The sequence below is a fragment of the Lissotriton helveticus genome, chromosome 11 (genome assembly GCF_964261635.1).
Source record: "Lissotriton helveticus chromosome 11, aLisHel1.1, whole genome shotgun sequence".
Lineage (NCBI taxonomy): Eukaryota > Metazoa > Chordata > Amphibia > Caudata > Salamandridae > Lissotriton > Lissotriton helveticus.
Window position 1 is genome coordinate 845,276,176 of NC_136072.1, and position 10,907 is coordinate 845,287,082.

Here is a 10,907-nt window from a genome sequence, read left to right on the forward strand (position 1 = left end):
TTAATAAATAAAAGAAAACAGTTACAAATACTGTGTCTACTTTTTTATCTAAGCATTGGCCAATAAACAAAGTATTACTGCAAATTTAAGTTTAAGAAAGTACATTAGAAGGATAAAGACTTTTTTTCTTCTGAAACCTTTCATCATAAATTATTCAGCACATTCTCTTACAACACAAAGTTATGAAACATACTTTAAAAAAGTGATGGCCCCAATTAGGAGAGGCATGTATCATCACACATTTAAAGATAACCAATACAAGTGATCTTGTCTTGGCAAAAAGCTCTAATTAACAGTAGTAGAAAGACAACATTAACAAAATCAGATCTGGATGCATAGGGCTGTAGATTTATGAGGTATTGGCGTGCAGGGCTCGGTCAGTACTTATGTTAGAATGTCACAGAAGCAGCAGCAACAGACCGCTGTCCAGCAGGCGGTTAGACAGGCAGCTCCTGCGGTGTCATCTCTTCTGCGCTCTTCTACAACATATACTGTGTTTTTGGGAGGTTGTCCATACCCTGGAGGAGTATTCTGCCAACCGTATTGAGGATATCCTTGATAGTTCGGCTGACCTCCATAGCCAGGTCCTGGAGGATAACCAGGTCCCCCTTGTCCAGGTGGGTAACCAGGGTATGCATTAGGGACTGGACCACCTGGCTGGATTGTGTACGGTGGGTATGGTGCAGAAGGGCCAGGACCCATATAAGGCGGTGGATTTTTGTAGCTCATGGGGAATTAAAACTGTTTCCACCCAGACAGCAGATGCTTTTTTTCTCTTTGGTTCCTATGGCTGCTGCTGCTCCTTCCCAGCTCCAGACATTCTGCTCAATGAAGCCCGATGCAGCTGTCTTCAGAATCAGCAGGTGCTGACATCACAGACTCCAAGGTTCCAACGTCACCTGATCACGTGTAACCAAGGAGGCGCTGAGGCCGTGTGCGAGATCCTTGGAGTGCCAGGGATCTCTGGGACATGGCACGAGATGAAGGCGGGGTAGAAGCCAGGGTCCTCCTGACACACTCTTCCTAGGGGCCCTAGGGCCATGGTTTCAATGCTGCTGCAGGTGCAGTGGAACCGGGCCAAAAGTTGTCAGAACTCCTCTAAACACCAAATGTTGCTATATTAACTACTAAATAAGCACTCACAAGTGTAGTTACCTTGCAGGCACCCGGGTCATGATTTCAATGGTGCAGCAGGTGCAGTGACACCGGGGCCCAAAGTAGTAGGAACTCCTCGAAACACCAAATATTACGATAGTTTACTACTAAACAGGCAGTCACTGAAAGTTATCTTGCAAGCACTCGGGCATTATTTGAATGGTGCAGCAGGGGCCATGGAACTGGGCCCAAAGTTGTCAGAACTCTTCTAAATACAAAATATTAACATTATATCAATTAAGTCTGTTTCATTTTATTTTTAACATTTTTGCTATTACTTTCTGGCACTATACCACTAGTAACAGCACAATGTACTGCCTTTTTGTACATAAACAAGTCATAACACTTTAACAGACTTTCTGTAACTTAAATTGTACAACTACTCAGTGAGCTACAAATTAGAACATAAAACAGCTTCTTATTAACCGCATTGGCTAAACCTAATGCATTTACCAATGCTTGTTTGTCTTAAACATTGTAGCCAGTTAAGGTATAGGCAGAGCAGTAATGAGCCAAAAATGTGAGGGTCCACTCACCTAAATTGCCAGCGAAGAGAGCCCCCCTAAACAGACAACTTTGAATAAATTAGTGTTGAAGGGTTACAGCACCCAAGAGAAAAGGGGTTTTGGATGAGAGAAGTAGACAGATGGATGAACTAGTCTCAGATGTCTGTCCCTCAGGTTCTGGGATGCAATGCTGGGGTTCTTCTCTGGGTTCTCAGACTACTCAGCTAGGAGGCCTGCCTTCGATCTTGTTCTTAGTGTCGCACCTTGGAGCTTGTTTCCTCCATGTGTGCATAACAGTCAGTGACAACAATATATATATATATTTATATATATATATATATATATATATATATATATATATATATATATATATATATATTACCTAATGGCGATAGCCAGTAGGTATATATAGTTAGGACCTAGCTACCATAGGAAATCCTCAACATTCTATTGGGAATAACTTTGTCGCCGGTTGAGGAATTTGTGTGTAATTTTCCAAAAGTTTGGCCAGCTCCGCTGCGCTCCTTCCCTGAAAGTTTCGGGGGGATTCGTGAAGTGGGGGCTAAGAAAAAAGGGGGGTCCCAAAACGTGTTTTACCCATGTTAATTTCCATTGGACGTTCTGACAAGTCTACAGCCCGAACCGCTGAACGGAATTATACCAAACTTGGCAAAATTGTAGGGACTGGTACGCAGAAGTGCCTTTGCTATATTTGGTGAAAATTGCTCCAGTGGTTTTTATGAAAATTAACTTCAAAAACACATATATATCTGGGCGGAGCCTAACCACACATCTGATCTGATTGGCTGTCAGCACTTCATCCAAGAAGTGTTGGCAGCCATCTTGGGACCAATATACATGATAGCACCTCATTAAAAAGCATTGTAGTTAATAGAAGGTTTTAGGACTTTAGTTACATTATAAATCATTTATTGATGGTACCATACTCATTTTAGGAATTGTGGTGTGTTCTAAGGTGATTTTACCATGTGAAAAAGCCTTCTGCTGTGATATCATGAATCATGTTTGAAAGAAAACTATTATCTCATGCTTTTTCCCACAGTGGTTTGTAAGGGGATCTATAAGCTAAACTGAAAGCATGTTTTCTGTAAATTCATATTATCTTTCTCAATCATGTGAGAATGAAGTCTGACATTCTCAGTAAAACATGTACATCCAACAAGGACAGAGACTGTCAGTTGATTCCTTTGTGTTCTACTGCAGCCTCCTAGAGTGTTCTAAAGAACAACTAGAGCGCTAACAGTCCTACTTATTACAAAGGTATGGCACACCTGAAGCCATCTTGATTGGAATAAAGTGGTAACTCTTAAAACATTTAATTTAAAAAGGAACAAAATGAGGGGGTATATTTTGCTGTAGAAAGTATGATTAGTGCTGCAGAAAGAAAAATGAGGGCACATTTTGAGTGACTTCTCAAATCCTCTTCTATTTCATTAAAAAATTCTGACATGCAGTCTCCCAAGATGGCCACCAGAGACGCAAGAGCCCAAATGTAGCCCAAATATCACCCAGATGTAGCCCAAGTATAACCCAATGACAGAATGTCCCAGAGTGTTCTAAAGAACAACTAGAGCGCTAACAGTCCTACTTATTACAAAGGTATGGCACACCTGAAGCCATCTTGATTGGAATGAAGTGGTAAGTCTGAAAACATTTAATTTAAAAAGGAACAAAATGAGGGGGTTCATTTTGCCATAGAAAGTATGATTAGTGCTTCAGAAAGAAAAATTAGGGCACATTTTGAGTGACTTCTCAAATCCTCTTCTATTTCATTAAAAAAATTCTGACATGCAGACTGAAACATGCACTTTGAATACCAGCAGCAGACTTCCTTGGTGAGCAGTAGCTTTACTACAGTGATCTAATGAGCAACTAGAGTGCTAACATTCAGAATTTATGGCAAATGTGTGACACATCTGAATGCCTTCTTGATGGAACCAAAGTAAACAAGCATTGAAAATGCAAAAGATCTCGCCCTTGTTTAAGTTATGTTATGTTATGTTATGTTAAAATGGTTTTTGTAGAGCGCACGGCTACTCAAAAAGAGTGTCCCGGCGCTTTTAATTGAAACAGGCTGCAGTAAACTAACATAACACATTAAAAGAGAAAGTAACACAGACGAAAGACAACAAACAGAGAAGGCCTACTGGCTGAACAACCAAGTCTTAAGGTCCTTTCTAAAAGCTAGTAAGCAAGTGGCTGCCCGAAGTGAAAGAGGCAGAGAGTTCCACAATTGGGGCGCCAGTAATCCAAAGGAGCGACCTCCCAGGCGCGCTCTCTTCACTCGTGGGACAGTCGCCAAAAATAAGGATTCTGACCTCAGGGAGCGAGTCGGTTGGTAAAAGGCCAATCTCCTTTGGAGGTACTTAGCTCCCGTCGCATGGAGGGCCTTGTATGTCAGGGTCAGAGCCTTAAAGACGATCCGCTTACGGATTGGAAGCCAGTGCAGAGTCTGGAGCAAGCCCGCAGCACTGGCGCGTCTGTTCAGTCCATAGATTGCTCTCGCCGCAGCATTCTGCACAACTTGGAGCCGCTGTAACAGGTACTCTGGCAGGCCCAGGTATAGAACGTTTGAATAATCCAACCTGGAGCCTATCAGGGCCTGCACAGTCAGCTTCCTGTGCTCCTCCGATAATAGGGGAAGAAACCTCCGCAGCATCCTGAGGAGGCCAAAACATATGCCCGACACCCCCAGGATCTGGGCCTTCATTGTCAACCCTGTGTCCAGCTTAACACCCAAGTTCTTAGCCATTTGGGATGGACAGGTTGGGGGGAACATGTTAGTAGGCCACCAAGTCTGCCAGTCTGGCTCCGAATCGCACCCAAAGAAGAGTACCTCGGACTTATCGGAATTGCACTTGAGGCTGTGCAGTTGGAACCATTGAAACACAGCCGCAAGGCAATCCCGGATACTCTCCCCCTCAAAATCTCCACCTCTCTTACAAGAGAAGAGGAGCTGGGTGTCGTCGGCATAGGATACGATCCGGGCCCCAAACGACTCCGCCAACGCCGCCAAAGGGGTCATGAAGATATTAAAGAGGGTCGGGCTCAAAATAGAGCCCTGAGGGACCCCGACTCCCAGAGGCGGCATCACGGCGGAATCTGGCGAGGCCCAGACCGTTTGCCGGCGGCCAGCTAGAAAAGAGGAAAACCAGCTGAGCACCGTCCCCCGAAGTCCTATCTCATAGAGTCTTGCGAGAAGGCCCTCATGGGGGACGGTGTCGAAAGCCGCCGACAAGTCCAACATCACCAGCATGGCTTTGCCCCCTGAATCCAAAATCCCCTTGATTGTTTCGGAGACCTCGAGGAGCGCTGTCTCCGTGCTAAGATTAGGGCGGAAACCTGACTGGGTGGCATGGAGAATCTCATTCGACTCTAGAAAATTGGAAAGCACTGTCTGCACGTGCTTTTCAACAATTTTCGAAAGAGCCGGCAGCAGAGAGATAGGCCGATAGTTAACAGGGGCCTTGGGGTCCAGACCAGGCTTCTTGAGCAGCGGGATGACCATTGCCTGCTTCCAAGCCTGCGGGACCACTCCCTGGCTCAGCGAGAGATTCAGCAACGGGTTGGCCAATGGATTAATCACCTCAGCCAATTTCGCCAGAATTTTAGCAGGGCAAGGGTCCAAGGGCGAACCAGATTTCAAATTGCCCATGAGTGCTAAGGAGGCGGGCGCCGATATGGGTGGAAATGCGCCCAGTGTCAGGCCAGGCGAAGCCGGGGGCGATTGATTAGCCTCAGTAACAGTCCGCTCCGCGGGTGTAGCCGATGGAAAGGAAGCCTGTATAAGTTGGATCTTGCTAGTGAAAAAACCGGCAAGATCCACAGCCCAAGAGTCAGAGGGCCTCTCCTCAGCAATGTTTATCCGTGGAGATGTAAATTCCCTGACTATAGCGAAAATCTCCTTGCAGGAGTTGGAGGCAGCTTATATCCTCCCTGCCAGGTAGGCTTTCTTACCCAGGCGAATGTCCCGGTGATACTCCTTCACCACGCTCTTAAAAGTCACCTTAGCCTCCGCATCATATTTTATCCGCCAAGCTCTTTCAGCTACCTTGCACTGCTGCCGCTTAGCCGACAGTGCTACGGTAAACCAAGGGGCGGAAACTCGTTTGGGAGTAAGACGGGGGGCTAATTCCGGGGCAAGATCGTTAATCCTATCAGCCAGCCACACCTGCAGGGACTCCAAATCCTTCGTCAGGTCTCCAGAAAGAGGGCAGGGATGATCCAGAGCAGCCTGAGCTAGCATCTCAGGGGTCACTCGATGGTACGCCCTATGGGTTCGACCATACTGCTGTGGGGCGGCAGTAGCCGATTTGACTGTGCCTTTGATCGAAAATTTAGCCAGCAGATGGTCTGACCATAGTACCGGGATAATCTCCAACACCTCTAAAGGGGAAGTCGAGAAAACCTGGTCTAGAGTGTGACCCTTGTCGTGCGTCGGCCCATGTAAATAGGGAAGCAATCCCAATGGTGCCGTAGCCTCTAAGATTTTAATTGCGGCCGCGTCCGAAGGATCATCCATCCGGAAGTTAAAATCCCCTGCCACAATGCAGTGTTCTGCTTTCAGGGCCAATCTCAGTAAGACGGAGTCAAGATCTTCAAAAAACATTCCGGGTGGGCCAGGTGGTCTATAGACCAATAGCCCCTTGACAGATTGATGCGGAGCCAAAGCGATGGAAAAAGCGAGGGCCTCCGAACCACGAATATCCTCCACTGGCAAGATAGTACAAGCCGTGCCTTTCCTCACCACCAGTGCCACTCCACCGCCCCTACCCTTAGCTCTGTCCTTCCTGAAGACATTGTAATCAGGCGGGATTGCCATGGCGACGTCTGGATTCGAAAAATCTCCCCACCATGTCTCGGTAAGCATGAGACACAGTGGCTTGACCGTGTCCAGAAGCTCAAAGATGTCTTGTGCATGCCTGCATGCCGATCTAGTATTTAGTAGCATGCAGAGATATCGCACACTGGCGCTGGTATTGCCAGGGGGCCATGGCAGAGCACGTGAGGGACGCCAACCGCAACCGGGGCAGATGGACTTACCGCGGTGACGCCCAGGGAAGACAGTACAGCAGCCACTGGAAGCAGAGTGGAGAGCGTGAAGCTCCCCGGCAGTGTAGCGCAGCGATGAAGATCCTGTCCGGCACATAATGAGTGGCCGAGCCTACCCCGGCGCCCCGCGCACCTCCGGGTCGCTGACGGGCGCAGACGGGCAGGACTCTGGCTTGACTCAGGCGCCGACCAGGCGCTACCGCTGCGCGTCACCGCTGCGCGGATAGAGCGAGCATTAAGTAGGGCACACCTGTGGATGAAATAAGCGCTAGAGCGCTCAACAAGTAGCACACTCGCCACTAGCCACCCCCAAGATGGCGGCCACGCGCCAGAACGACAGCAGAAAGACCACAAATCCGCTCAAAACGCGGTGAGGGGCACAATTAGTGTGCAAGTGTGTGGGCGCTTACAGGCAGATATAACAACAGGGCTAAATACAATTTAAAAGAAAGCAAACAGAAAACGGTAATTTTTAAAATAACCAGCGCTGCAGCCTACAATTACAGCAGCATAGCGCGCGTGCGTGCTGTTCCCTTGTCCGAAGTTAAAGCCATTCTGTTTGTAATGAGGTGGCTTTTTAGCTTTGCTTTTATTAGTGTTTTTTAAACGTTCATGTAAATAACATGCATATGTATGCATATATGATTATGTATGCATGCATTTATATTTGTATTTATATAGATATACAGATTATATATGTTTATATATGTATGTATAGGGGTGCCGCTCACTAGCCGCTTTGAAGTGTGGACCTATCTTGCCTGCATTTTTGGGAGCTGTTTGTCCCCCCTAAAGGAGCAACTGTACCAGCGTGTACTGGAGGCGCTATTGGGAGGCGAGGAGCGCTAAGGGCAGCGCGGACATTCTTGACATTGAGGACGGGGCCGGGACTGCGAGGCCCAGCATTCCAGGCGGCCAGGCAATCGCCGCAGCTGGAGCCTCTTCCCCGCCCCGCCCCTCTCCAGCGCTGAAAACGGCTCGCGGCCCCCGCTCCGCGGGAGCCACTCGCTAGCCGCTTTGAAGTGTGGACCAATCTTGCCTGCATTTTTGGGAGCTGTCTGTCCCCCCTAAAGGAGCAACTGTACCAGCGTGTACTGGAGGCGCTATTGGGAGGTGAGGAGCGCTAAGGGCAGCGCGGACATTCTTGACATTGAGGACGGGGCCGGGACTGCGAGGCCCAGCATTCCAGGCGGCCAGGCAATCGCCGCAGCTGGAGCCTATTCCCCACCCCGCCCCTTCTTACTTAACTCCTCCTATCCCCGCGCGGGGCGACGACCGGGGCGAAGCCCGGGCAAAGGGCGGGTCGTTTGAGGCCGTTAGAGAACGGCAGAGACCGGACCGGGCCATCTCCCTAACAAATCGCTATTTAGGCTTCCTGTACCCGCCCGCTTGGCTACTTAGAGGATCGGACTTAACACAATGGCTACGAGAGAAACAAGAAACAAGGCTGCTTCCTTGGTCTCAGGTACTTTGGACAATTTTTTGGTTAGGGCAAATACAGTGGTAAATAAGGGGCTCACAGTGTTAGAAAAGCAAATTGCTGAAGGTATAAAATGCTCGCACCTGGCTTCTCCGGGGTCATCATCTAATGTTAGATCATCACTATTGCTTGACGCCACGCATTTATCACTTATGGACAGTATTGATCAAACCATAGAGTCTGTCCTACAACAGCTAAGGACACCCTTAAACTCACACAGGGATAGAGACTCAGTACATACTACTGATGAGGATACTACTATGTATATATATATATATATATATATATGTATATATATATATATATATATACACATACATATATATAAATGCATATGCATATATATATATGTGTATATGTGTGCGTGTAGAGAGAGGTAGAGAGGTAGAGGTGTAGAGGTAGAGAGGTAGAGGTAGAGAGGGAGAGACTAGTAGAGAGAGAAGTAGAGAGAGGTAGAGAGGTAGAGAGTAGAGAGTGAGTAATAGAGAGTAGAGAGTGAGTAGTAGAGAGTGAGTAGTAGAGTGAATAGTAGAGTGAGTAGTAGAGAGTAGTAGAGAGTGAGTAGTAGAGAGTAGTAGGGAGTAAGTAGTAGAGTGAGTAGTAGAGAGCAGTAGAGAGTGAGAAGTAGAGAGTAGTAAAGAGTGAGTAGTAGAGAGTGAGTAGTAGAGAGTGAGTAGCAGAGAGAGAAAATAGTAGAGAGTAGTAGCGAGTGAGTAGTAGAGTGAGTAGTAGAGACTAGTAGAGAGAGAGTAGTAGAGAGTGAGTAGTATAGAGTAGTAGAGAGTGAGTAGTAGAGTGAGTAGTAGAGAGTGAGTAGTAGACAGTAGTAGAGAGAGAGTAGTAGAGAGTGAGTAGTAGAGAGTAGTAGAGAGTGAGTAGTAGAGAGTAGTAGAGAGTGAGTAGTAAAGAGTGAGTAGTAGAGAGAGAGTAGTAGAGAGTAGAGAGTAGTAGAGAGTGAGTAGTAGAGAGTAGTAGATAGTGAGTAGTAGGGAGTGAGTGGTAGAGAGAGAGTAGTAGAGAGTATTAGAGTAGTAGAGAATGAGTAGTAGAGAGTGAGTATTAGAGAGTAGTGGAGTAGGAGAGAGTAAGTAGTAGAGAGTAGTGGAGAATATTCCAAAGTTTGGCACAGCACCACTTGCACAATAAGTCCAATCAAATCATATCACTTAGAGTCTTTATTGAAGCGCTGAATCTTGGTGTATATTCAAATGCTTTTATTTTCCTTAAGTATATGTACCACAGCCAGCTGACACGTTTCGTTCTGTACAACAGAACTTCTTCAGGGCGTTCTTATTTCCTTCAAGTTATGTCGGTATCCTGTTGTCATATAACTAGATATTTCTTCCAAATGTTAGACGAGACGTAAGTACATTCTTATTCAAAGTGACTAGGTATCAATTTTACCCACACAATTCGGGCAGACTTGAGTAATTTATAGCATCCTCAAAGTCAGTCTTTCATAAATTCCAAAGTATAGGACATGATAATCCAAATCCAAATGTTTCTCAAGAAAAGTCATTTTCAATCGTTCGGAATATCGGCGTTTGGGCAGATTTGACCCAGGAACCCCCAGTATGCAAGGGGAATTAGTCCCCCCTCTGCAAACATGCCAGTGGCCTGCGTTGCAGAGAGGTGTAAAAAGGGGCATAGCCTCATTACACCTCTGTGCAATGCAGCCCCCTGGCGCATACTGGAGGTTCCAGGTGGGCTAGTTGGCCCCCAGGGACCCCTAGCATGCAAGGGGAATTAGTTCCCCCTCTTCAAACATGCACGGGGGCTGCGTTGCAGAGAGGTGTAAAAAAGGTTGTGGCCTCATTACACCTCTCTGCAATGCAGCCCCCTGGCGCATACTGGAGGCTCCTGGTGGGCTAGTTGGCCCCCAGGGACCCCCAGTATGCAAGGGGAATTAGTTCCCCCTCTGCAAATGCGGCAGGGGGCTGCGTTGCAGAGAGGTGTAACAAGGGGCATAGCCTCATTTCACCTCTGCAATGCAGCCCCCTGGCGCATACTGGAGGTTCCAGGTGGGCTAGTTGGCCCCCAGGGGCCCCCAGTATGCAAGGGGAATTAGTTCCCCCTCTTCAAACATGCACGGGGGCTGCGTTGCAGAGAGGTGTAAAAAGGGGCGTGTCTTCATTACACCTATCTGCAATGCAGTCCCCTGGCGCATACTGGAGATTCCTGGTGGGCTTTCAGGTCTTATATAGTTAGGAATTAGCATTAAAACAAATTTGAAATTCACTGAAAAAAACATAGGTTTCAGGCCTTATATAGTTAGGAATTAGCATTTAAAAAACCTTGCAAATTCACTGAAAAAACCATAGGTTTCAGGCCTTAGATAGTTAGGAATTAGCATTTAAAAAACCTTTGAAATTCACTGAAAAAACCATAGGTTTCAGGCCTTATATAGTTAGGAATTCGCATTTAAAAAACCTTTAAAATTCACTCAAAAAACTACACGTTTTAGGGGTGTTATAGTTAGCTGGACATTTCACTCATACAAAACCATTGAAATTGCTCCTATATAGTTAGTTGTACTAACTATATTTCGCGCACCCGCAATCCACTGCTGATGATGTCACATATTACATCATTCATGACATGGTCAGTGACATCACTGATGACATCTCAAATGACATCACTGATGACATCACTGATGACATCATCCCCGTGACAATCACATACACCTTTTCATA

General features: G+C 46.7%; 1 protein-coding gene across 1 annotated transcript; it reads right to left on the reverse strand.

The window, feature by feature from the left end:
- Window positions 1-384: 384 nt before the first annotated feature.
- LOC144791247 (cysteine-rich and transmembrane domain-containing protein 1-like) lies at window positions 385-729 on the reverse strand. The gene has a single exon (XM_078665901.1). It carries the CDS (start codon window positions 727-729, stop codon window positions 385-387), a length of 345 nt encoding a protein of 114 aa, XP_078522027.1.
- Window positions 730-10,907: the final 10,178 nt, after the last annotated feature.

Coding starts and splice junctions, on each gene's coding strand:
- LOC144791247 (XM_078665901.1), bottom strand. CDS start 729: ATGAGCTACAAAAATCCACCGCCTTATATGGGTCCTGGCCCTTCTGCA.